The sequence below is a fragment of the Kluyveromyces lactis genome (assembly GCF_000002515.2).
Source record: "Kluyveromyces lactis strain NRRL Y-1140 chromosome A complete sequence".
NCBI classification, from domain to species: domain Eukaryota; kingdom Fungi; phylum Ascomycota; class Saccharomycetes; order Saccharomycetales; family Saccharomycetaceae; genus Kluyveromyces; species Kluyveromyces lactis.
Window position 1 is genome coordinate 185,034 of NC_006037.1, and position 25,832 is coordinate 210,865.

The 25,832-nt window shown below is 38.4% G+C and overlaps 14 protein-coding genes and 2 non-coding genes across 16 annotated transcripts; 11 read left to right on the plus strand and 5 right to left on the minus strand.

Annotated features, from left to right (window-relative positions):
- The first annotated feature begins 512 nt into the window (after positions 1-512).
- SNR67 lies at positions 513-635 on the plus strand. Its single transcript, XR_002633555.1, has one exon. It is a non-coding gene; the product is annotated as a snR67 (small nucleolar RNA).
- A 126-nt stretch (positions 636-761) lies between these two features.
- Positions 762-893, plus strand: SNR53. The gene has a single exon (XR_002633556.1). It is a non-coding gene; the product is annotated as a snR53 (small nucleolar RNA).
- Positions 894-1,186: 293 nt separating this feature from the next.
- ERD1 (Erd1p) lies at positions 1,187-2,341 on the plus strand (the record flags this gene model as incomplete). The annotated part of the gene is made up of 1 exon (XM_451091.1): positions 1,187-2,341. One exon carries the CDS (start codon positions 1,187-1,189, stop codon positions 2,339-2,341), a length of 1,155 nt encoding a protein of 384 aa, XP_451091.1.
- Positions 2,342-2,387: 46 nt separating this feature from the next.
- On the minus strand, positions 2,388-3,119 carry RRP17 (rRNA-processing protein RRP17; the record flags this gene model as incomplete). Its single annotated transcript, XM_451092.1, has 1 exon — positions 2,388-3,119. The coding sequence occupies one exon, from the start codon at positions 3,117-3,119 to the stop codon at positions 2,388-2,390; it is 732 nt and encodes a 243-aa protein (XP_451092.1).
- Positions 3,120-3,637: 518 nt separating this feature from the next.
- On the plus strand, positions 3,638-4,486 carry DFM1 (Dfm1p; the record flags this gene model as incomplete). The annotated part of the gene is made up of 1 exon (XM_451093.1): positions 3,638-4,486. One exon carries the CDS (start codon positions 3,638-3,640, stop codon positions 4,484-4,486), a length of 849 nt encoding a protein of 282 aa, XP_451093.1.
- Positions 4,487-5,098: 612 nt separating this feature from the next.
- Positions 5,099-7,132, plus strand: CAT2 (carnitine O-acetyltransferase CAT2; the record flags this gene model as incomplete). The annotated part of the gene is made up of 1 exon (XM_451094.1): positions 5,099-7,132. The coding sequence occupies one exon, from the start codon at positions 5,099-5,101 to the stop codon at positions 7,130-7,132; it is 2,034 nt and encodes a 677-aa protein (XP_451094.1).
- Positions 7,133-7,459: 327 nt separating this feature from the next.
- On the plus strand, positions 7,460-8,209 carry VPS71 (Vps71p; the record flags this gene model as incomplete). Its single annotated transcript, XM_451095.1, has 1 exon — positions 7,460-8,209. The coding sequence occupies one exon, from the start codon at positions 7,460-7,462 to the stop codon at positions 8,207-8,209; it is 750 nt and encodes a 249-aa protein (XP_451095.1).
- A 380-nt stretch (positions 8,210-8,589) lies between these two features.
- On the plus strand, positions 8,590-9,336 carry STE14 (protein-S-isoprenylcysteine carboxyl O-methyltransferase; the record flags this gene model as incomplete). Its single annotated transcript, XM_451096.1, has 1 exon — positions 8,590-9,336. The coding sequence occupies one exon, from the start codon at positions 8,590-8,592 to the stop codon at positions 9,334-9,336; it is 747 nt and encodes a 248-aa protein (XP_451096.1).
- A 130-nt stretch (positions 9,337-9,466) lies between these two features.
- On the minus strand, positions 9,467-11,815 carry KLLA0_A02189g (Siz/PIAS RING finger protein; the record flags this gene model as incomplete). Its single annotated transcript, XM_451097.1, has 1 exon — positions 9,467-11,815. The coding sequence occupies one exon, from the start codon at positions 11,813-11,815 to the stop codon at positions 9,467-9,469; it is 2,349 nt and encodes a 782-aa protein (XP_451097.1).
- Positions 11,816-12,829: 1,014 nt separating this feature from the next.
- Positions 12,830-13,477, plus strand: ADE8 (phosphoribosylglycinamide formyltransferase; the record flags this gene model as incomplete). Its single annotated transcript, XM_451098.1, has 1 exon — positions 12,830-13,477. One exon carries the CDS (start codon positions 12,830-12,832, stop codon positions 13,475-13,477), a length of 648 nt encoding a protein of 215 aa, XP_451098.1.
- A 255-nt stretch (positions 13,478-13,732) lies between these two features.
- On the minus strand, positions 13,733-14,521 carry PUP1 (proteasome core particle subunit beta 2; the record flags this gene model as incomplete). The annotated part of the gene is made up of 1 exon (XM_451099.1): positions 13,733-14,521. The coding sequence occupies one exon, from the start codon at positions 14,519-14,521 to the stop codon at positions 13,733-13,735; it is 789 nt and encodes a 262-aa protein (XP_451099.1).
- Positions 14,522-14,829: 308 nt separating this feature from the next.
- Positions 14,830-18,462, plus strand: TRS120 (TRAPPII-specific subunit TRS120; the record flags this gene model as incomplete). The annotated part of the gene is made up of 1 exon (XM_451100.1): positions 14,830-18,462. One exon carries the CDS (start codon positions 14,830-14,832, stop codon positions 18,460-18,462), a length of 3,633 nt encoding a protein of 1,210 aa, XP_451100.1.
- A 322-nt stretch (positions 18,463-18,784) lies between these two features.
- PET123 (mitochondrial 37S ribosomal protein PET123) lies at positions 18,785-19,699 on the plus strand (the record flags this gene model as incomplete). Its single annotated transcript, XM_451101.1, has 1 exon — positions 18,785-19,699. One exon carries the CDS (start codon positions 18,785-18,787, stop codon positions 19,697-19,699), a length of 915 nt encoding a protein of 304 aa, XP_451101.1.
- A 280-nt stretch (positions 19,700-19,979) lies between these two features.
- On the minus strand, positions 19,980-20,261 carry SME1 (mRNA splicing protein SME1; the record flags this gene model as incomplete). Its single annotated transcript, XM_451102.1, has 1 exon — positions 19,980-20,261. The coding sequence occupies one exon, from the start codon at positions 20,259-20,261 to the stop codon at positions 19,980-19,982; it is 282 nt and encodes a 93-aa protein (XP_451102.1).
- A 272-nt stretch (positions 20,262-20,533) lies between these two features.
- On the plus strand, positions 20,534-23,419 carry MTR10 (mRNA transport regulator MTR10; the record flags this gene model as incomplete). Its single annotated transcript, XM_451103.1, has 1 exon — positions 20,534-23,419. One exon carries the CDS (start codon positions 20,534-20,536, stop codon positions 23,417-23,419), a length of 2,886 nt encoding a protein of 961 aa, XP_451103.1.
- Positions 23,420-23,639: 220 nt separating this feature from the next.
- On the minus strand, positions 23,640-25,301 carry PNS1 (Pns1p; the record flags this gene model as incomplete). Its single annotated transcript, XM_451104.1, has 1 exon — positions 23,640-25,301. One exon carries the CDS (start codon positions 25,299-25,301, stop codon positions 23,640-23,642), a length of 1,662 nt encoding a protein of 553 aa, XP_451104.1.
- Positions 25,302-25,832: the final 531 nt, after the last annotated feature.

Here is a 25,832-nt window from a genome sequence, read left to right on the forward strand (position 1 = left end):
CAAAATCTTTCAAGCGATCTCTAATTTCAAACAGCTTCAATACCATCAGAGGAATATCGTCAAATGGAATTTTTTGCAAGAAGTATCACTATGAACGTATTCTGAATTTACCCGGATTATATAATATTTGGTCACGTGATTCAGGAAATCTTTGTGTACTTATTTTGTGCCCTAATGGCAGACCAGTCTCTCATGGTTAGATTGACTATTCTTTCTGTTTTATGGTTTTTAGTTTAAATAACTGGAAAAGTGAAAAATTTTGAGGTAAGTTTCTATCTCATCACGAATACTTTATTATCCGTTACAAAGCTTTTAATTAGAGTTAGAGACATAACCAACAAGGATTCGATTTGTAGTGTATCAGGAACAGGAGTTCCTGTTCGCAACGTATTCTGTCTTTTTTACTGAACTCAAACGGAAATCAAATTCCTCTTCATGTCGGGAAATGAACAAGTAAAAGGAACGACGAAGATAATGACTGTCTGTATGGAAATACCATCATTTGGATTGTTTTTTTTTTGAGTATATCGATTATGATGACCGCTGTCGCCCCAAACGGATTTCGAAAATATGAACGATTCGACTAGCATTAGCCAAACACTGAAAATTCTGATCAATCGATTACTTTATTAAAATAAACTGTCCAGGCAATACAGTACAAGTTATATCTTCTTGTTTGTTTGACTTTCTTCATTTCCGGATATATTCGGGTAGTCGAAGTGTACGTTAGATGTGTCAGTGGATTACTCGGCATTCTCTATCTTAAATATATAGACCTATTAATGATGAACTAAAAGTTTCCATGCTAATCATGAATAAAATTCAAAATTTTAAAGGATTAGAAACACGCTTTTTGTTATCTCTAACAGTCCTGAATACGTTTATATATAGCATTAGCTGTTCCATTCTTGTACTTGTAACTTGTGCTTTTCGGTAGTGTGTGTTTTTTTATTTTTGGTGCCGGTATCTGAATTGTAAACACGTCTTGAAAAGATGTCAATAGAAATAAAAGTGTTATCTTAGGACTAAAAACGTAGGATCCTAGATTATACAGAGCTCTGAGACAGTGAACCACAAATCTAAACCGTTAGCGATACACACAGGGCCTTTCTGAAAGGGATTTCTTCTGCTTCTATTCCTCCTTTTTTTGTTACATTTTTTTGATTCCTTATTTATACGTGCATTCATGGACGCCGAATCTGTTGAACCCTTTCTGGTTTACCTACCGATCCCACAGAGAGTTGTTGTCCTTGTGTTATTAGGGTTATGGCTATGGACATGGTTCCTGAAGGTATCAGTATCCTACTACGACGTGTCCAAAGTAATTGTATCCAATGAGTCCACGGGACTACCTTACTTTAACACATCCACGAAAATACACCAATCAAGCCTGAAACTGTTCAAGTCAATCTCTAGAGTCATTATACCGTGGCAATTGGTATGTATAATCTTATTCCAATACTCCTTCACTAATAACGTATCCAACAAATTGCTTTGGTTTTTTTTGAATGTTTCACCACTACTGGAGTTGTTTTACATATTTGCAATGATATTAAGGTCATCAGCAATGGTCGCAAGGTGCTTTAAAAGAATACTTTGGGTAGCTGACATTGAACCAAAGCCGTATAGGAATAACTATATTATAATTAGTGATACTTTGACCTCGTACTCTAAGCCATTGGTGGATTTAGCTATTTATGCCACTTTCCTTTTCCATGATCCAACAAACGTCAAGTGTCAAGTGGAAAGATATGAAAATGCTATATCGTTAAACATTGACGTACTTGTTGGAGTCTTGCCCTCATTGGTCAGAATGATTCAATCGTTAAGAGAATTTACAAGAGGAAGGTCTCAGAAGAAAGATGGTTCACAATTGTTCAATGCTTTTAAGTATGCTGGTAATATTCCTATCATGCTAGTTACAGTCTATACAAGATATTACAACCTGGGCCCACTTGGAATGATGTATTGGTTCATGTTTTGGAATTCCGCGTATTCATTCTGGTGGGATGTGACCATGGATTGGAAACTAGAGCTGTTCGATTTTGTGAATGGGGACACTAGTGTCAATAACAATAATAGTAGTAACAAAGCGGACGGTCTTTTAAGAAGCATTTTGTTGTACCGGAAAAATGCGTGGTATTATAGCGCTATGGCGCTCGATTTTATTTTGAGATTCGTATGGTTCTGGGAGTATATCAGTGGGCACTCTGTATTTTATGGGGAATTAAACATCTTTTGGTTACAAATTTTAGAGATAATCAGAAGATGGATTTGGTTATTCTTTAAAGTCGAGGTAGAATACATTGCAACAACAGAGGGGGGGAAAATGGATGAATGAGATGTTTAGAAAGAGAGGAAGATAATAAATAAAAAAAAAAGGTTAATTACTTCCTACGTTTATTATTGTTGGCCTTTCTTTGATTTTGTCTTCTCTCGTTCTTGGTCAAGTATCTGAACTTCTTATTCTTTTTACTCTTATTACCAGATTTTTCTTCAACTCCCAAAAACTTTGCATATTTCTTCGCACGTTCGATGCTTTGATCTAAAATTTGTTCCGATTTCTCTAACTTCACATTATTTAATTCCGCAAGGTACTCAAAATTGTCATTGGGCTCTAAGGGTTCGATGTCTACCGTAGTATCATCTAAGTAAGTCTGTACATATTTCTTTAAGATCGGTTTCACACTAACAGAGTCAGAATCCTCTTCTTCTTCTTCAGTTGCATCTCCGTTATCATCGGAAAATCCCGTCCATTCTTCAGCCTCTTCATCGCTTCCCTGTTTCCCATTTTCGGCTTCTTCGTCGTCGTCCTCTACACCGACATAATCACCGACATCTTTCATCGCCTGTTTAAAATCTTCAAGCTGTTTCTCAAGAGCCTTTTTTTTATCTGCTCTGATCTTGGCCCTTTCCTCGAGCCTAGCTTTTCTCTCTTGCTCTTGGATGAACTCCTTGGCTTTCTTTTGTCTATCAAGCTTTCTCTTATGGAACCCAGTTAAGTATTCCAACCGTGAGTCCTTATCGAACTTTACCTCATCAGCACCGAATTTCTTAGCAGCTTTCTGCTTGTAAGATTTACCACCGGTAAGAATCTCACGATTACTCTTTGCCACCATTTTCACTCTATATCCACACTGCTACTCTGTATCTTCTGCAGAACTTGAACCGGTCTCAGCACCACCTCAGTAAGTGAAAAGCCTATCTGCTTTCTTCAGCTCATCGCATCAGCAAGTTTTTCCGTTTTAATGCTTTTTCCAAATATTGAAACTTCGAGATACAGAAAGAAATACATAGATAACTATAACATGATTGCATAAGGGCAATCTAGCCGTCCTGACCTAATTTATCTAGACCAATTCATATGCTCTGCCATGCACTAAGTAGAAAACAAATCTAGGCGTATACCTGTGTAGAGGATCATTACTTAACTATTCAATTTCTGTCATTCTGTGCTTTCCTATCTATGTCTTTCCCATAGCTTTAATTTTCGGGTTCTATGAAATTTCAGTTCCAAGTTGCAGTGAAAGAAAGATATTTATACTCACTATACAGATGCGCTGTCAAGATAGACACCGGAGGTACCATTCAGTAACATCAGTGGGATATACGATACGCGTGATTATTCATAGCAGCCATGACTATGCGTAACGAATTGATACAGTTTGTAGGACAAATTCCACCGGTGACCCGAGGAATATGTCTCTTAATGGTGTTAATATGTTTGATCCAACGCTTGAACGTATTACCGTACTATTTCAGCGATTTCAAATGGTCTTTACGTGGTGTATTGTTCAAGTTCCAAATCTGGAGGTTGTTCACTAGTTTCCTCATCTTACCAAACGATGCCATGAAAGCATGTTTCGACCTATACGCAGTATACTCGAAATCGTTACATCTCGAATTAGTGCACTTCAGCAACAAATCCATCGATTATTTGTTTTACATATGTTTCAACTTTGCATTGATCGTCGTGCTCGTAGAAGCATGCCAGATCTCATACCCAGTGTTCACTAACGCATTCATAGGAATGATCCTATATACGTGGACTCTGGACAACAGCAACGTGAAGGTAATGTTCTACGGATTATTCCCAATCTTGGGTAAATATCTATCGCTAGTGCATCTTTTCGTTTCGTTCTTATTTGATGACGGGACCGATGGTTACAGCAGGTTTTGCGTCACAATGGTCGGGTTTTGTGCTGGATACGTTTACTCCTGCCTAGACACATGGACTTACGGTCCCTTGTACGGTTATCTGATGGGGAAGGACCCAGCGTACGGATTCTCTGGAAGAGGTCATTTCAGATCACCAAGATGGTTCTCCTCGATCATTCTATGGATAGGACGTGTCCTATCCATCACCTCCAAACCCGTTTCGTCATCAAACAGGACAGACCCCGTGACCAGAAGAAGGTTGAGAACCCCGTTAAAGAAAAGCACTTTCGCTGGAACTGGAAATAGATTAGGGACCAAAATAGACTGATTAAGGTACTAATAATCCGACATACTGTTATCTATATTATCTACATCTCCCTTGTGTATATATCATTTGTGTTATTTTATTTACCCCAGGTTTAATGGAAATATGTCGACAATGGAAAATTGATTTTGTATGATGGTTCTGCCTAAAAGCCCGTTATGGCGAGAAAATAGTTGATGATCAAAAAGTGTTGGAGCAAACGAATGACCACAGGGACCAAGAGTGGAGGTGAAGCACGTCTTGGGTACAGGATTGCAGAGAGTTACTGGTACAGGTTCGTTGATGATCACTCGGTTCGGACGTATATAACGGAATGGGCTCTTGTGTAATGAATGATCAGCAATTCGGATTTCTCGAGTTTCAGCCTTTTATGAATAAAACCATGTACAAATGAGCTAGTATTATTTAGTATATATATAGCTGCATTTCAGAAGTTAAGGACACCTTTCGCTTTTAATAGGTTTGTTCCGAAAATGGTTTCCTTGCCGGTTTAAACAACCAAAATCATCCTCAAGAAAGCGGAACACGATATAGAATAAAAGGTTTCAATTGTTGTGATATTTATTTTATTTATTAGTTAAATACCCGTTGTGAATACCAACACCAACAGTGACGATGAGAAGTATGGCATTTAGAAGCAGTGCTGGTATTAGTATGGGGATGAGACGCATGGGTCAAGGTAACAAGAAAAGTTCTATATTGAGACAGATGTCTGGTAAGATGCAGTATTCGGGGTATCAGAAGTTCCCTTTTGAGACCGGGACTAACGATGAGTATATTGCAGAAAGACCTAATTCGTATTATCAGGAGAAGAGACCTGGGTTCAAAGGAGCCACTTACTCAAAACAACAGGATATGCCATCCTTACCGATTCCGGAGTTGAAATCGACTTTGGACAAATATTTGAAGTCTATTAAACCGTTTTGTCAGACGGATGCTGAATATGAGAAACAGATCCAGTTATGTTACTCATTTCTTTCAGACCAAGGCCCTGCTTTGCAGGAGCGGTTGTTGAGTTATTCTCAGGAGCGGAGAAACTGGATGCAAGAACTATGGGATAGTCAGATTTATCTTGGCGATAGGTCACCTGTGGTTCCTTTTGTGTCATATTTTTATGGTCATAAGCCTTTACCAACTAGTCACCGTGCCATCGATGGCGACATGCTTGTTAAGGCCACGGCGATTATTTCTAGTGTGGTGAAGTTCGTGGAATCCTTGAAAGATGAAGCCTTGCCAGCAGAAGTGGTGAAGGGCAAACCTTTCTGTATGAACGGATTCCAATATATGTTCAATAATTCAAGGGTTCCTCAATTCAATATCGATACGAACCATTTTTACTCGATCTATGAACATGGCTACTTGACGGTTGCCTACAAGGATAATTTTTTCAAAGTTTATACACACGATAAAGCTGGGGCAGTCTTGTCCAACGCAGTAATCTACCAACAGTTGAATCAAATTGTCAACCATTTGGGTTCACAGGGTTCTTTGATCAATGCAAACGCTGGAATCGGTGCATTGACAACTCTTCCTCGTGATGAATGGGCTGGCGCTTATCAACAATTGCAATTAGAACCAGTATCTTCCTCCTCTTTAGAAACCATCCACAAATCCTCATTCGTCTTATGTTTGGATCAGGACACTGCTCCAATAACTTTGGAAGATAAGTCTAGAGTGTGCTGGCACGGAGACGGAACCAATAGATTCTTTGACAAGCCTTTGCAATTTTTTGTTACTGGTAACGGTTTCTCCGGTTTCTTGGCAGAACATTCGAAAATGGATGGTACTCCAACTTTGTTTTTAAACCATTACGTCGTGGATCAATTAACAAAATTGAATCCTTCAGCGTTCGTCGAGTCCTTACATTCCAACGTATCAGCTTACCCTTCTGTGAACAGTGAACATCTACCATTTATAATTACACCAACCTTGAGAAATACTATCGAGAGTGCAAAATTGCAATTTATAACAACAGTGGAACGTGAAGATTTACGCGTTTGGCACTATAATAGGTATGGTAAGAGAATTGTGAAAACATTTAAAGTGTCACCAGATGCTTACATTCAACAGGTGATTCAACTTGCTGTTTTCAAGTATTTGAAGAAACAACTACCAACGTACGAAGCTGCTTCTACCAGAGCGTTTTTCCAAGGTAGAACTGAAACTGGTAGACCGGTCACTGAATCCTCTTCCAAGTTCGTTAAAACATGGGAATCACCTACTTCTACTACTGAAGAGAAAATTGCTGCTTTCTACGATGCTGCCAAGGATCATGTTGAATATTTGAAGATGGCCTCTAACGGTGAAGCCGTTGATCGCCATTTCTTTGGGTTGAAAAACATGGTTCATGAATCTGATGAGCCAGTACCTTTGTTCCAAGACGCATTGTTCAAATACAGTTCTACTTGGTTGATTTCAACTTCACAATTATCCTCTGAAAACTTTGAATGTTACGGTTGGTCTCAAGTATACGATAATGGATTTGGCTTAGCCTATATGATCAATAACGAATTTTTGCACATTAATATCACCAACAAACCAGAAGCTTCTGGATTTAGTGTTGACGAACTACACTATTATTTAACTAAGGCGGCAGATGAAATGTATGAAACTTTGTCTCTACACAACTCTGCCAAGGCCAAACTATGATATAGCACAGGCACCAGTTTATATTGTTTTAGTACGAGTCCATTATATATGATATTCTAACCACTTTATGATCTATTATGAATTACTGAACAAGGATGCACTGGCAACAATTGGTACCATCATCAACCATACGTTAACGGCCTATCTTACCCAATGATTGACATCTTTTCTCTCCCTTCAGTTACTGTTGTTCGCATATCTACCATATTATATATCAAATGAGAATATGGCAAAGAAATTTAAAATCGACCTTATCATAGTGAGTATACCGAGGAAGACACTTTATCACTGGATAAAAGAAGGAAGAAGCGTGCGAAGAGTGTCAATATGAGGTCGGTAGAAGAAATCAATGTGAGGACGTATAATCCTAACATTTATTTCAGCAGTTTGAACCAAACTCATCAAAGTGCAAGGGTCTCGAAACAGTCTCAAACCTCAGCAAGAAACAAGAGAGTCAATTATTCATTGGCTGATTTGGAGGCAAAGATATATAATCAGCCCAAGGGAAGCGATAAAGACGACATAAATCAACTGACAGGATCTGATAAGCATGCCTTGCCTGATTTGTTACGATCTAATAAGCGGTTCATGGAACTTGACACAGAAAACTATCAAGATCTTCGTGAAGTTACAACTCTTCTCAGTAACATCACGGGGCTGAACAAAGATAAGATCGATCAAACAAGCACCGGTATATTATCTGAGCAACAATCAGGCTCAGGTTCATCCAGACAGAGGATGGCCAAGTTCGATTTGCCCAAGTCTATGAATTTATTGTATAAATCAAGCAAGCCGCCTCGGAAATCAAAGAAAAGTTCCAACAGAATATCAGCACTAAGGAAAGTACTTTCAAGCAGAAGGTCTTTACACTCCTATCTAGAAACTTTAGACCAAGTGAACCACACACTCATTTATAGTAACGTTCAAAACAAGAAGTTTTTCAGGGTCTTACCAATGATCGTCACCTGCTCTATGTGTGGTGGTTACTCCAGTATATCTAACTGCGTTGTTTGCAATGACAAGATATGCAGTCTTCGCTGTTATGAATTACACAGTGAAACAAGATGTAACAACTGAGTTTGCTGCTAGCTGAAAAAACTTAACAGCTACTCTCTTTGAACCTCAAAACACTGCTCATGATCCCGTGTTTGTTGCTTCATGTTGATGTCTTTGTAAATACTGATTATAGTATAAAATCGAGGCCATTATCTTTTTTTTTTCATTCTTTCACTTTAAACAATTTTAATACCGATGAAAGAGAAGACTTTAACTTAACTATTTGTTATCGAACAAGACACTATTTGAACTCCTTGCTGTTGGTATTTAGCAGTACGCATCATATTCCATTAATATATCAGACCTTGAAGAATCCTTCACGCTGGTTTTTGGTTTTTATTCTGAGCTATTCTAGTTGAAATCAGTGAAGGTATTGGCGTGGATTGAGAGGTGCGGAAGTTATGTCGAGCAGAGATGATGAAAGTGAGGATGTTCTTGTGATTATTGATGGGAAAACATTTCCTAATATACAAAAGAACGAATTGGACGAGATATCTTTAACGGCATTTATGCTAGGAGTGATTTTTGGTGTATCCCTTATTACATTATGCCTGTCTCCTTTTTGGAACTTCAACATATACATGATCTCACTATCCATATTTCATCTGTTAGAGTTTTGGATTACTGCCAAATACAATCCTGGGAAATTGAATACAAACTCCTTTTTGATAAACAACGGTGTCGGGTACTTTTTGGCCCATTCGGTTGCACTGATAGAGACAATCATAGAACGCCTTCTATTCCCGTCGTTCAAATCTACAACCTATTCCTTTTACAACGAATTTATTGTTACCGTAGGAGTTGTATTGCTACTCCTTGGACAGTATGTTAGATCATCTGCAATGATCACAGCGGGGCAATCATTCTCACATGTTGTGAAGGTAACAAAGAACTCTGACCACACTCTTGTCACGTCCGGCATATATTCAAAGAGTAGGCATCCCAGTTACTTTGGATTCTTTTGGTGGTCTGTTGGCTCGCAGCTAATGCTGTTAAATCCAGTTTCATTGGTCATTTTTATTGTCGTTTTATGGAAATTCTTCAATAGTAGAATTGCATTCGAAGAAAGATACCTCGTGCAGTTTTTCGGGAATCAGTACATAACGTACAGGGAAACTGTAGGAGTTGGTATTCCCTTCATCAAATAGAATAGCCATTTCTTTTCGGTTTGGTAGTTGTAACAGTAAAAATACAATATTGTATATGAATGATTTATGAAGTTTTATGTATATACTTTATGCAGTTCATACTAAAACTTAACGTAATCCTTGTAGAATGTTAATCGGAGGTCAAGTCGATCAAATCGTCAGAATTAAGAGAGTCATTAGGAGGCGGTACATTATTTGAATTCATTATAGCCGGGGAAGGCGATACCTGCACATTGGATATGGGTGAAGGTGCTGGTAAGGTTCCAGAGTCATGGTTCCCGTTGATTTCTGAATGCACATTTTGTGCGTTGCCGTTGGAGTGTGCTCTTTTCTTCGGTAGAACATTCTTAAAATTCTTCTTGGGTAAAAACGGTGATACCTCTGGCTTCCTTCTTCTAGGATCATGGATAGGCGGTGGTTGAGGTAAATTCGGTGACATCGTAGAAGTAGTTGATCTCACTGGCAAAGTTGGTAGAGGTGGTAGTACAGGAACTCCCATGGAAGGAGGTTCTGTGGGCTGTATGGATACCTGTGTGACTTTATCGCTTGTTTGGCCACGCGGAGAACTTCCCATTGGTTGAACAACGATCCGAGAATTGCTATCAGAAAAGGAACCGGAAGGTGCTTGAGGGTGAGCTTGTCCATTTCCATTGAATAACATTGAATCTGCGTTTGTGAGTTGAGACATGTTAGGGAGTTGTGGTCCAACCTTATGTGAATCCGTGTTAAGAGGAGCCTTACCCAAAAGATTAGGTACTGGGGGTCGCGAGTTCTCTTGGTTATTCTCTGATAACAGTCTTCCTCTCATTTGACGAAAATTTGTGGGTTGTTCTGCGGCTAAATTCAGCAGATCATAATCATTCATTCTAGGATCCAAACTCGTTCTTCGTTCTGGTACCTCATTTCTAGTATTAGGGTCAATGAGTCCATTGACATTCAGATTCGATGTGCTTGTGACATTGTTTTCATGCTGCGATCTCCTGGGTACTCGATCAATGATTGAATTGGCAAGTTCTTCGATGAACGCCATATCTTCATCATCCAATAAATCGTTATCTTGGTTTAAATCGGTACTACTTGAAGTGTTATCGGAATTTTGTGAAGTAGACTGCCGGTTTGGTGGATTGGTTTTAGATGTCGCTTGTTCTATTTCGTCTTCTTCATCACTGTCTAAGGAAATTATTACATGTTCCGGTGGAGGATGTTCGTCATGCTGCTCTACAGCATGTGAATCTTCAGGCTTTATATCAGGTGTGGCCTCTTGTTTAATATTAGGTGCAGTACTAGCTTCCTGGTTGTGATTTTCTGTTTCATCTTTGATTACCCAACTACCGTCTTTACTAATTTCAACCTGCTCAACCTCTTCGTCGGTAGAACTGATGATCTCTTGCACAAATTCACATATTGCCAAATCTTCTATACGAATTTGCTTTTGGCAGACTGGACATTGCCATGTAGGAATTTGTCTCTGTGATTCAATAAACCACTGAGCGTCAAAACACTGTAAATGGCGACAGTGGATGGATTTTACAGGGTACTTCATCCTAGAATACGAAATCGGACACTGTAAAGACATAACTGTTGACGTAGTCATCATATCTTCATCTTCTTCTTCAGAAAGAGTCTGTTTGATGTACTGTAGCGTTGCAGGCCTAACAATTTTAGGGCTACTTAATGTCTTCTGTAACAATTCCTCTGTTTCTATTAGTTCGACCAAATAGACATACACCATATGGTCGTCTTTCGTAAATGCATAAACTAGCTGCAAAAGATTTGATTTTGGTGGCCAATTAATGTACGGCGTTAGATCAGCGGGTTTCGCAGTTCCTATCTTGTTCTTCAAACCGTGAACATTGTCTTTTATTTGTATTCCGTTAAATTTAATCTCATTCCTCAGAGGAAACTGAATAGGTATGTCATTACTAGCTCCAAAAGAATTGTTTATTCCGCAAAACACATAGAGTTTAATTTTAGGACTACTTTTGAGTAGTTTCATCTCCTCTTCTACTAGTTTAAAAGAGATGTTAGCAACTCCTCGCTTGCTTGGGGCCTCAGGAGCAGATTCGGAGCCTACCAGTCTCTTCAAGTTGTAAAATGGACTTTGCTGAAATCGCAGGTGAGGTTTACCAGCAAGTCTGTTGTTACCTATTAGAGCGGAAGCATCCTGGTGACCGGTTGCAACAGGATGCATGAATGAGCCTGTAGCAAGCGCATGCAATAATGTTTCAAACTTCGGTACTGGATCACCAGCACCGGCCTTTTTGACTAAAATGTTAACTGCTGGAATTCTGAACGGATCATTCATGCCAGCCCTACTTGGAGCCATTAAAAACGAAGATAGTCTATCTTGTAACTCCGTCTTCCGCCCACTTATCGGCAGACCTATAGAACGACAAACATTCTTTAGCTCTGCTACTTTAAGCAGCATGATCTCCTGTTTGACAGAGTCTATTGAAGTATCGTCCAATAAATGCTGCATGGTTATATGGCGTGTTTCCACCTAAAATACCAGAAATAACGAACTGCTCTCTCAAATTGTTAGTTGCCAGGAATGAAATAATGCCCAGTTGCGCCAATATATCACAAAATACCGATAGAGAATTACTTAGCTCTCAGGAACTAATTGTAGAAGCCCTTTGTGATTGTCTCCGATGACAAAAGAGGCGAACTGAGAGCCCGAAATATTGGCAAATAGGGACTTAAAGCTCTCAAAAACTGACAGCAATACTAGCAACAGTACCTTCCAGTAGATAAAGCCGAGCTTACCTAGACCGAGGATGTGAAGTTCATAAATATGTGTAGATTTGTTAATTATTTTTCATATCAAATCGATTCATTGTTATATCGAGTTGAGTTACATATTTTCTTTCAGAACGGACATTAATACTAAATAAAGCAAAAGATGGATAGTATCATGGTCGCCAAACTTTCTGTGAAGGGATTCGTAAATGGGCTGAAAGCATGTGAAGTCCTGATAGTATGGAAGGCGATTGCTGCTGGTACCAATGGGTAAAATTAGCTATGATACTAAAGATATTAAATTATGGTCACGTGATCAAAGCATCATCTCTTCAACTGATCCGCCGAGATATCAGCAAAGTTAAGAAGATTAAGCCGGCTAGCAGCAAGTATGAGTTCTGAAAGAACTGAGTTGTATATTTTTAATTTGTTACTTTCCGGGAGCTATATGTGCATTTAGCTGGTAGTTAAATCTTAGCCATAGTTACTGGACTGCAGGTCTGCCCATTGACTTGAACACATCCTTACACCACATAATACTTTGAAATAGTGAACCTTACATTAACGATACTAATTTCCCATCGATGCTATTATCATATACTAAACATCACTATGAAAAAGCTCTTAAGTCACCTCTCAAAATAGATGTTTTTATATTGATGTGGTTGATCAGACTAAGTATTATCGTATAGAACATTCCTTTCGGTACTACTCACATTCTGCGACTCTTTTTACGTTAAATATCAAGATCTAAATGGCACCAAAAGTTGTTGTGCTAATTTCAGGTTCAGGTTCGAATCTACAGGCGTTAATTGATGCTAAGAAAGAAGGCAAATTGCCTATAGATATCTGTAGGGTCATTTCAAGTAGTAAGAAAGCATATGGTTTAACAAGATCCAGTGATAATGGAATTCCTACCATTGTACAGTCTTTGTATTCATACACAAAGGACTTGTCGAAGGATGACAAAAAGGGTCGTGCTGAGGCAAGAAATAAGTTTGAAGCGGACCTCGCAGATCTGATACTGAAGGATTCTCCAGATTTGGTTGTATGCGCAGGGTGGTTATTAATTTTGGGTCCTACCTTTTTAAAGAGATTGAACGGATTACCGATCATTAACTTGCATCCTGCTCTTCCTGGTGCTTTCGATGGGACCACCCATGCGATTGAAATGGCGTGGAATAAGTGTCAAGAGCAGAAGAGACCACTAATTGCAGGGTGTATGGTACATTATGTCATTGAAGAAGTAGATAGGGGCGAATCATTGGTAATAAAAGAACTAGAAATTGTTCCAGGTAAGGAATCCTTGGAAGAGTACGGAACAAGGGTTCACGCTGCGGAACATGTCGCAATTGTTGAAGCCACAATCATAGCTTTAAAGGAATCAAACAAATTGATTTGATTCAGTTATAGTTCTATTCCATTAGGATCGCTTTCGCAGTTGCATCCTCTTAAGGCATCTTTTAAGGTAAGCTGTATAAGAATGTAAGTGTATATACTTAGTAATAACAAGAAGTAGTGTAACAGCTTTCTCAATTAACTGCAATTATATAGATATACATTGTAAATAAACCAAATCGTTGCCTGGAATTCTGTTTGCGAAAATAGCCCTTTGAATTCTTTCTTACATATTATTTTAGAATCCTTCGGGAATAGTTCAAGCCGTAATGTTTACGGTTTCCTCATCGATATCACATACTTTTAGTATAGATTCCTTAAGCACACCTGTAGTACCACGGGCAAACTTGTATGATTGTTGTTTTGGTTCTCTGACGTTTGGACACAAGTAGTTTCTCAATAATTGAGCGTCCTTCCCAACTTCCATAACGCACACATCGACGTTAGAACCTGAACCCAAATCGTTCCAGATACCTGCCTCAATGGCATCGGATGCTAACTTAATAGCTTCTTCCTTTGACAAGTCTTGGTTCCAATTGGCTTCTAGCACAGCCATTGCTGCAAGGGAACCTGAACCAAGAGATTGGTAATAACCCACATCTGTTGAACCGTGAGCATGGATCGAAAATAGATGCGCACCAGTAGGATCCACACCAGCAACAATTAGATATGCACCGATGTGACCCTGGTACTTGAACAAATGTTGTTTTAGCATCTGTAGCGACGATACCACTCTAGGCTCCCTTCCAGTGTATAATGAATGTAATTCAATATTCGACGAGATTAATTGCGTCACAGCCTCGGTATCAGCGGCAGTACCAGCACCAGCACACCAAATTCTAGGAGCAATACGATGTAACTTCTCACAGTTCTTATCTGCAACGATTGGACCCTGTGTAGATCTTGTGTCTGCAGCAATTATAACGCCTCCGTTGAACTTCACACCAACAATTGTAGTACCAGTAGACGTAGCATTGGGCTGCTTGTGCGACTTTTCCGCTAGATGCACATTTCTCTGATAATTCTCAAACGATAACCCTCCGGACATAGTTACTTTCCTTGCTGATACTTGTTACTGTTCGGTGGCAAATGGCCCTCTTTTCTCCATTATCAAATAACTTCCAGTTTATATATACGTAGAACTGTCAATTTCACTTAAAAGCCTGAAAACTTAGAATTCCAAATGGCGAAACCTTTAAACAGAGAAACAATGGAATTACACATCAAAATTATGTTAGACAATAAAGTGTTTGACCAAATTGACAGTGAAGCAGCCTAATTAATTATAATACTGAAAGTTCTCTCGGTGTTTTTTCTCTCTTTTAGCTTACCTTCAAGGAGACAGTACCACTCTATATGGAAAGCACAATTGAACCTTGTAAAGTGCGAACGTTAGTTGTTCCCGTTGGTACTTGGAAGAAAGATGCGTACCTTGCTGCCGTTGACGAGTTGGAAAGACACGGTGAAATACGACTAGTGGATGTGACACCTTTACCTGATTGTACCTTCAACCCACAACTATTTCCACACGGTAGAGTTTTATATTCCTTCTTGACGAGAGAGCATGACAGCAATTCGATGATGTTCTTGCATGATTTCGAACCGTACAGGAAGTTATTTGTTGTGATAGGGCTTTGTAATGATGGTTTGATATCTACAGAGGCATGTGTTAATGAGCTGCGGGAACGTTATGGTAGTGCCATATCTTACGCTGTGATATACAATGATAGATCTAAAGTTGTAGAACAATCAACGAAATATGGATTCTCGAGATCTGAAGAACCTTTGGAAACAATTATGTGTGATATTACAAGAAATTTCTTGGAATCATTGCATGTGTATTATAGCTCCTATAAGCATGTTACATTGAGATCCCCTGGAGCCATAGGAGGGCCATCCGTGCTAAAAACTACTTTGACTAAAAAATCACAAACAACAGCACCAATCACAAATCCGCGCTCTAAAAAAGGTAGTTCTCTGTCAAGCAAAGATGATTCTTCCTCTTCTAGTTTATCCATATCCGATGACTCGATCAAGGATAAATCTAAACGTTACTCGTCATTGAATGCTTTGAGTGGTGGTACATCAGATAAATCTATGCAACGGTCAAAAGCCAGGCAGTTAAAGCTATTGGCAAATCTTCAGTTACTAGCGGGACAGTATCTGTTGTCTATGAATAACTTTGCAGAAGCTGCCCGTATCTTACACAAGATTCATGATTATATTTGGCTTGGAAGTTCACTTGAAGGAATACTAACATGTATCATATTAATTTCGTATCTTCAGCTCCCTTTCCAAGTCCCACCAATCATACATTCATTATGTTCTTTATCTCAAAATTCTAATAGCATACTATCACCCACTACCTCCCGCAGAAGTTCCATGCAATCCGTGGCTTCTCCCAGGAATTCAGTGAGCACCATCACTGCTGCTTCGCTCGACCACACAAATATTGACATACCAAAGTTGGTCAAAAAGATAGCAGATAAAGCATTGTATTATTATGACTATTCACTTTCCTACTCAGTGGAATTCACTCCTCAAGTTGTGTATTGTAAGAGCATACTTCGTACGCTGACATTTATGTCCTTATGCTATAAAGCAAACGGTTTTGATCAGCGAGCCCTTCAAGAAATGATATTTTCGGATATGTCATCATCAGCCGTTCAAAACCAGGATTCGCTACAAGATGAATGTATTTTCACAAAATCGGAAATTTATCAGTACTCGACAAAAATCTTCGAGCTTCAGTTGAAATCGATGGACCTGTCATCTCAGATTCAAATATATTTGACGCTCTGCATGGTTTATGACAATTTGAATATGTTCAGGAAGAAATCATTTGTTCTGCGAATCTTGTTTATATCAATATTATCTCAACTTACCAATGACTATCTCTCAGAAAATTACCATTCTCTGATAGATGATTTAATGAAAAATTATAGAATCTCAGGTTGGGAGCCTGAACACAAACTTCAAGATGCATCTAGTTACAATTGGGTGACTTTACAGAAAAACGTTTTGATGTTAATTATAAAAATTAGCGCTCATTTCAAGAATTATAAAAACGTTGTTGAACACTCCCAGCTTCTTCTCAAACGGTTTTCTCATACTCTGACGAAACTTGAACAGATTGACTTATTGAATCAATACATTCTTCCACATCAAAACGAATATCCCGTTGAATATATGGACCCATTTTTGATCCGTGACATTTGCTTCAGCAGGACTCGGTCGGAAGAGATGCCAATGCTAAAAGTATTGCGGGACGAAGAGTCCAGGACTTTCAATGATCCGCATCAAATTTTCAATCCTTTCGCGTCAGTACATCACAAAACGAAAGAAAACGAAACAGAGAATTCAAATTACTTTTTGGTCGCTGAGACTGTTCAGATGGTAATAACGTTCCAAAACCCATTTAAATTCGATGTCAGGATAAATTCCATAAACTTTACTGAGGATGATGCACAGTTCATGAAAATAGCAGATCTTGATCTGACCTCTTGTACAATACCAGCCTCCTCAAAGAAACAGTTTTGCGTTGGAGTTACTTTCGTAAGGTCCACCCTAACTTTGCATCAGTTAAAAGGACTTTCAGTTTCTGTACTGGGGTTGCCTTCAAAGTTCTGGGGAATTTGTAAGCAACCCGGTAAATTCAACACTCAGGAAAGATGTACCCTGTATTCCGTCCCAATCACCATTATTGATCAACAGCCTACATTGTGTTTCTTATCAACCACCTTAGTGGATAACCGTGTAATGCTTTTAGATGGTACGGAGACTGAGTTTAAAGTATTTTTGAGAAACTCTTCTCTTTCTAGTCCCATAAATTATTGTAGTGTTAGCTGGATCACTAACGTTGAAACTGAATTGAAAGAGAATTACTGGACCAGTTTAGCACCAGATGATCTATATGACGTTGATTCGCAGCTAAAATGGTTGAGAGAAAATTTCATCTCAATATCCTCGATTCCAAATGAAGTAGGTATTAATGAATCCTTCCACTTCAGTGTTAATTTGGATGTTACAAAGGCGCCATTCACTTTGAAATGGGCACGCATTACGATTCAATATGGCTATAAAAAGTCTCCTGAAGATCTAGCAGTTTACGTGAAGTCATTAACCATTCCAATTGAGATTACTTTACAGAGAGTACTAGAAGTATCTAACGTCAATTTTATTCCAATTCCAGAAGCTTTTGAAGCAGCATCAGACATAGGATGGATAAAGTATCTACGGAGTCATCAGAGTGTTCAATCAGATTACGTTTTGATGCTGATTGACATGAGGAATTCCTGGTTATTACCTGTATCGTTTTCTTTCCACTATGATGAGTATGTTTCTGAGAGGGAAAGTTTGGATTCTAACGAGACGAGAAGATTTGTGGTACCAATTCGAAAGATCGCAAACTATGACGATTCTCCAAATTTTAAGGACAAACTTATCCCGAGAATTGATGAAAGTAAACAATATCTAACCTCTGGACTCACTTTAACCCAAGAAAATGAGATGAGAGAAAAGTTCTGGTGCAGAGAACACATCCTAAACCGCTTAAAGTGCACATGGGATACTGCCTTAAATGAACATACTGAAGGGTCTGTTGAATTTCGCCAGTTTGTAGAAAAACTCGATAAACAAGTGATCTCACTGGTGTACCCACCATCAAATGTGTTTGATATCAAAGTAAGTGCAAGTGAAACCACAGTAAAAGTAGGTACACCTGTGCGTTTGAACGTAACTGTGAACACGACGTTACATACAGATCTTGTTCCTATCAGATACTATATACTGGACTATTTCACAGGTAAATCTGTGCTTAGCGATCATCCAAAGTCTATCGTATTCCAGGGCCAAACGTCAACATTAGTGAGACCGCGGATCACGACAGAATTCAACATCTTACCTCTAAAAAAAGCTAAGTTTCAAATTGAAATTGAAGTGCCGGGAAACATCCTGACAAGGGAACCAATCATTATAACAGCAGGATGATGAAGTGCAGCCACGGCACTCATTATGTGGATCGATGTACATACTGGAACAGCATGACCCATCAACTTGTTAAATTATATGTTACCCGCACAGATGATTGTCACGTGATTAAAATTCTCTTTCACAATGCGAATCTGAAAATTTTTGGTTCTCTACGTGAACAAAGGTTTGAAAAGTGATTTGAGTAACAGGTATTATAGCATTAAGTAGCCAAAATTTCAGTCAAGACGAATCTTGTTTCGGTTGATCCACGGTCTGTAAGTTCCAGCGACATTTTTGTGATCAAATTTTGTAACCTTGTTCTTTTTAAACATTAGAAACAATGGGTAAGGGTGCAGCAAAGTATGGCTATAAGAGCGGAATTCTTCCATCAACGAGACGAATCTTGAAAAATCCAACTGTGAACCAAACGGGTATACTTGAAAGAGTCAAAGAAGCCAAGCCTAAGGGTATCAATGGTGTCGGTTATGCTAAGGGTATCAAACATCCAAAAGGATCTCATAGAAATCCACCTCCATTGAAATTCATTGATGTGGAGGAAGTTATCTATAACACGGTGAAACCTAAGAGTGAAAATACTACGGCTGCTAGTGAACAGCAGTTATTGAAGCAGAATCAAGCAGAGTTGCGTAGAAAATATTTGAGTGAGTCTTTACGTAACGAAGAACAAAGATTATTAAAGCAGGAAGAGCTATTGAAGAAGAAAGAAAGGGTACTACAAGAACAGAGAGAAGCCGAATTGAAAGAGCTTAACAAAGAACGTTCGAGTAACTTGACCATTCCAACATTGGAGGGCATTATGAATCAACCGCTTATGAGACAAAGGACTGCCGAAGAGCAAGAAATTCTGGATTTGAAGAGAAAGCACAACAAGGAATTGATTGAATTCAAGGCTAAAGAACGCAAACTTGCCAACTTGGTACAGCTTTGTCATGCAGCAGACCATTTCATTGTGACAGAAGAACAACTGGTGGCCAGTGTAGAAAAGGCATTCGCCTCGGACAACCAAGATGTATTAAGAAATAAGTTGTCTTTGTCGACTTCTCAACAAACAGCAAGAAACGAAGGTGAAATTTCGGATGCATTATTTGGTACTTTGGGCAACGGCAAATACGTAGGTTTGCCAATTGTGAAGGAATTTTTATCTGGTGAGATGGAACAATTTAACCAGGAAATTAATACCAAATTGGATGAATTAACTAAACAAGCGGAAGAACGTAAAGACTCTGTCCTTTGAGATATATCTTTTAGATAATATCACTGACACAAAAGAAACCATATGAACTTAAGGTATTCTCCCCAATCTGAGCAACACATTGTAAATAGATCCATAAGATTACGAACAATATATCTTTATTAGCCTTGATAGTGCTTGTCGCCGTTATCGAAATTTCAGTGCCTTTCATTTTTCCGTTATAATATACAGGCTTATATAATTACACGACAGAGTCCGATCAATGCTTCTACACTCTAAGCATCTTTCTTTCATCCTATTATCATTTTCTGAGTAGGCATTATCAATTTGCCACAACAAGTGTTATATTATCACCTTTCAACATAATTCTCCCAAGAAACACTGCTTTATCATCGCTCTCTTTACCACTTTTCGGATCTACAGCTATTTCGAAAGCGTCATCTATTACCACATTCATGAACTCATCAAAGCCTCTGATCTTGCCTCTTATACGTGTCTGTACTTGTTCGTATAACCAAAACGTTACTGTTGTCTGATGATGAAGGTAGTTGTATATGCAATTGATTGGAGGTACCATAGGAGCTCCTACTTTAGAGCCGGACATTTTAGACTTTTTCTAGAATCTTTCGGTGTATTGAAGGTCGATGTTAGTGTAACTATAATCAGATCGCAGTTATCCTTTATTAATGTCAGTCACTAGTGCCATGTTGAATTCGTTTGATATTAGTTTAATAGGATTATTGTTAACATATTAAAAAAATTTTATATATTGAATCAACCAAAACATTTGATCTTACTTATGCACTATAAAAGGAACTCATAAAAACTGCCACAGCAGATACCGTTGAGCAAGAACGACGTGATTGATCAATATTGATGTTGTATCAAATCCCAGATATCAAGAGTGCATTGATTTGTACTCAAAGTGTTTCTGAACAGGAGAAGAAGATACAAGCTTTACAATTTTTGGAGCAATTTCAAAAGAGCATAGAAGCATGGCAAATCTGCTTCGAAGTATTAAGCAAGCATGAAGCAGACAACTTACAGTTGCAAATGTTTGCTTGTCAAACTCTAGTGAACAAAGTCACCTATGATCTAAACCAGGTCAATACCGAATTAGAGAGTTTCAAGGGAAAGCTCTTTGAGTTCATCGCTATGTATGAAGAGAAGATCATAGTAACACAGTTGAACGTGGCACTAGCCCGATTTACCATTCAGTATCTTGATTGGAGGAATCCGCTAGTTGAAATTATTAATACTCTAAATGGTCTTCCGGGAAAGTTACTACTGTTTTTGAAGATTCTCCCAGAGGAAACATTGGATATCAAATCCACTCCTCTATCCCAAGATGAATTTGAGTGTAGAACACACGAACTTATAGATAACATTGGAGAAGACGTATTGAAATTTTTGATTTCATGTTTGGATAGAGTCGGAACTGAAGGCATATCTGCTTCTAAAATCATTTCGTGCTTTGGATCGTGGTGTTATGAATTTCCAATAGAACAGGTATTACAAGTGACTCCATTGATAAACACCGTGTTCCAAGTCTTGCATACTTCATATGATACTGATTCTGATTCTTTTGAAGCTGCAGTAGAATGCTTATGTGTGTTATTAAGAGAAACGAGAGACGCAGCCAACGATACAATCATACATGCGCTTTACGAGCAACTTTTAGCTTTGCAACAAAAGCTATTGCCAATCACAACCATTTCTGACTGGGAAGAATACGAAGAGATTATGGATCCACTCACACGTTTATTCGTTGAAGCTGGCGAAGCGTGGTGTGTTTTTCTTGCAAAGAATCCTGCCTTATTCAAACCATTGGTTGAAGTCATCTTGGTATTAACTTGCAAGAACACTGACCTCGATATCGTTTCGTATACTTTCCCATTTTGGTTTAATTTGAGGCAAATGTTAGTTTTACAACGTTACGCTCAACAAAGAAAAGAATATCAGGATGTATTTATTAATTTAACGAATGGTTTGATTACACATTTGCATTATCCGGAAACTGTTTTTGAAAATAAGGAAGATGAAGATAAATTTAAAGATTTTAGGTATAACATTGGTGATGTACTTAAGTCTTGTGCTGCTGTCTTAGGTTCAACCGTTGCATTGCAGCAACCATATAATCTTATCAACCAATATCTTCAGAAAGAAGATCCTAACACGGTCTGGCAACCACTAGAGGCTGCCTTGTTTGCTGTTCGTACAATGGCTCATGAAATTTCTCATACTGAAAACGTTGTGCTACCCCAACTTTTCAAACAACTATGCATACATCCACTAACTCACCCCAAATTGGTTTATTCTACAATACTCGTATTCTCGAGATACACAGAATGGACCAGTAAACATGAGGATCTACTGGAAATCCAATTGAATTATATATTCAATGGATTTGAAGCAGGCCAATCAAATCATGATCTCTCTGTTGCTGCCTCCAATGCATTAATGTATTTCTGTCAGGACTGCTCGTCACTTCTTGTTAATTATTGTGGCCAGTTAGTGGATTTTATTTGGAAAATTGAACGCGCAGTTGACAACTACTCTATGTTTGAGATGTGTCAAGGCTTAAGTTCTGTCATAAATGAGCAGGAAACAGCGAAGATTGGTGGCATATTCAATTCATTCACCTCCCAACATAATAAGAGGTTTGACATTATCATTCAGCAATTCATCTCGAACCCATCTGATCCTGATCTTTCTGCAAAAGTTGCACACTATATTGATTTGCTTTATGCAATTTTGGAGAACATTGTCCCCAAATTCGAGTATCCAGAACAAGGTGTTGAAGAACCGTTAATTGCCTCTATTTCCGAACATATTACAAAGTTAATTAACTTATTGGACGCATATGCGATCTCTAATGTTATCATTGTCGATAGAACAATGAAATTCTTCCGTCGTGTTTTCGAAAAATACCACCTATTCACACAACCAATACTTCCGGCGGTCTCAGAATTTGTGGCTAAAGGTTATTCAACAAGTGGTCTAGGAGCGTATTTGTGGTTCTCTGGTTCAATTATTTACGTTTATGGTGACGATGAATATTATCCTGTCGATGTACAGGTCAAAGAGGCAGTGTGGCAATTTGCCTGTCAGCAATGTTCTACATTCTTCAATAATTTTAAGTCAATGCAAACATTAGACAAATTCTTTGAAATGGTTCACGACTTCTTCCTTATGTGTAATGATCTTTTAATGTTTTTCCCTGAACATATGATGAACACTCCTGTGCTTATTTCGTCCCTAATACAATGGGATTTAGAGAGTCTTCCAAAACTCGACAATTTTGAAGCATATATGACATTGATCAGATTTTTAGATGATTTATCATCTTGGGGGTTCAAAACTCCACCTATCTCTGTTACGTCAATAACCGAAGTACCGGACGCTTGGAGATGTACAATATTGGAACAGGTAGTCTCTAAGAATGGCTCAAACATAGTTACAGCATTAATTAATGGCCTTGTGACTAATTTTGACAGTAGAGCTCACCAGGAAATTATCAGTTTAATTGTAAAAATATTCAGATTGGCTACAGAAAACAATAACAATGATCCATCTGTTTGCTTAGAATGGTTAGACTCTGCTTTGAGAAAAATGGGAACTATTGAATCTAACGAACGTAGCAAACTAATGAGCATCGGTAATGCATTAATACAGAGGGATTATAGACGTTGCAGGGGTAATATCAAGGATTTCATCGATTGGTATTTAAGGAAACACATTTCTTCAAGAATGTACACATAAAGTCAGGAAAGAGTACGCTTTGAAAAATAAGATCTAATTCACAATATTCGCTTATGATTCATGATGAAACTTTGTCTGATTCCTTTTATTTCATTAGTGAAACGGTAAATAATATATAAGTATTGTCAAATTGATTAATAGTATTAATTGAAAGTTATTAGTCATAAAAGTAGAGGTTATAGGGAAACTGCAACAGCGACATACTTAAAAAATAAAAGTTTTAAACGTTCTGGTGAGAAAGTTTCTTTAAGACTTCAGGATATGCCCTGAAGATTTCGTCGAATCTTTCTGGGTAAGATAGGTGGAAAACTTCCGGATCATTACCCAATGCAACGAAGAAGGTAGCAGTTCCGGATCTGATGGTCTCTGTAATCACGTTGCAAATTTCCATAGCAATGACGAAGGCGAATGCCATCAAGGCTGGTGTAAAGTTGTTGTTGTCATTGTAATTAGGATCTGTGTATCTCAAATAGAGGTAAGCAAATAACGTAGTGATGTAACATGTAAATAAGGTGAAGAAGCTCAATGCGACATTGACTAAATTGTCATTGATTAATGCATCAATACCCTTTTCTCTCAACATATACCATGTTTCCTTTGCAGCACGTAAATATGGCTTACCATACAAAGCAATGAACACGTAAGCATAGTGGTTGAAGTAGCGAGCAAGCCATTCCAAAAAGCTGAAGATCCAGTTGGCGATTAGTGCAAGACATTGCATCCATCCGTTATCTGCTCCGCCACCACCCATAACACCATCTACTGCTAGACGTAGGACTGCTTTCAAAGTCTCGATGATAGTGACAATCAAGGAACCAAAACAAATGGAACCAAAGGAGTAGGTTAGAGATCTTTTTAGAGCACCAAATCCAGGCCATTTTGGCATACCTTGATCTGATTTCGAAAAATAATACCAAGCACCGAATATACCACTGACAGTGCAATGAATGACATTTCTAATGACTTCTGCAATGTAGTAACCACAGAAAAACACCAAGACAAGCAACCCAATCAACTTTGCATTGGAACAAGACCCGCCGTTGGTGGAGCAACCTGGGTTGTTAGCCTTATCATCATACTTCATATAGGTAGCGACAATAACAGCTGAGAAAAGAATGGAGAAAGCAGTTGCTATAATACTTCCAATCAAAGTCACAAACCATGTCTGTGGATAGCTTTTCATCACATCCATAACAGTTTTTAAGACGGCAACAGTGAACGGAATTCTATGTCTCATTCTCCAATAGAATAAAGCACAAATAGCGGTGAAAACAAGGAAAACAATACCCGCAGAGTAATATTTCAACGAAAGGTACATAATGGCAGTAGCCAAACCCGCAATAATGTTGAAAAGGATCCCTGCAATGATAAAGAATTTGGGGAACATTCTAGCCAACACTATCCCTATGATCGAAAACACAAACGCAATGATACAGGAAATAGCCAACATAATGGCTGAATTGGTAGTTAAAGTACCAGTATTAGCACCATCATATACACCAGACCCTTGCGAGCTACTATTTTGGGACCATGCTCTTAACGTAATTGCAGCAACAACAATGAAAGCAATGACACATCCAGCGAAGAAAATGGTGAATGGCCAATCGTTCCATTTTGGTTTACTGTCCTCTCCTTCAACAGGAAATTTTTCTTCGAAACTACCGATTGGCGCACCTTCACCCTCAGCATTCAAGTTGTAGTACTGATCCTGTCTAAACTGGTATTGATTTCCCGGCTGTGAAGCAGGTGGTGGTGGTGCACCGTTATAATCAGCTGCTGAACCCTGATATTGGTTCTTTGAAGCATTAGGCCCTTGAAATGGGTCCTGCCCAGCATCATATGCGGGTACAGGCTCGGTGGGTTTGTTCCCTTCACCAAACATCACTCAATGAACTGTATATTTTCTCTTAAGCCAACTTATAAAGCCTTTACCACAAACTAAATCGATGGTAGAGGAACAAAATCTCGGAGTCGTCTTCTGAATTGGAAAAAAGCTTATTCGAGATGAAAATAAAGTTACTCTGTATATTAGTTATAACGGTTATACTGTGATTGATATGTTTAGAAAATACATCTACCATTCTAATTCAATCCAAGCTGACCGAAATAGTGTGATGTAGGATTCTTAGTTGCGACTCACTTTGTTCCTAAATAACAAAAATCGAAAAAAATATTTTTCAATCGCAATGAGGCAGAGACGTAAATGATGCAAAATGATATCATAGTAACCACAAGGAAAAGGTACAAAATTATTGAGAAGCTTTGCATCCAGATCAAGGTTTCTTAAAATAAATTGATCGATTGAGCTTATTGCCTGTGTCAGGTGTATTGTGCTGAGCTCCATGAAAAGGGTTACTTATAGTGGCGGCACTAAGATGCATCTTCGAGTTACCTTCTTTTTTTCTTTTCATTC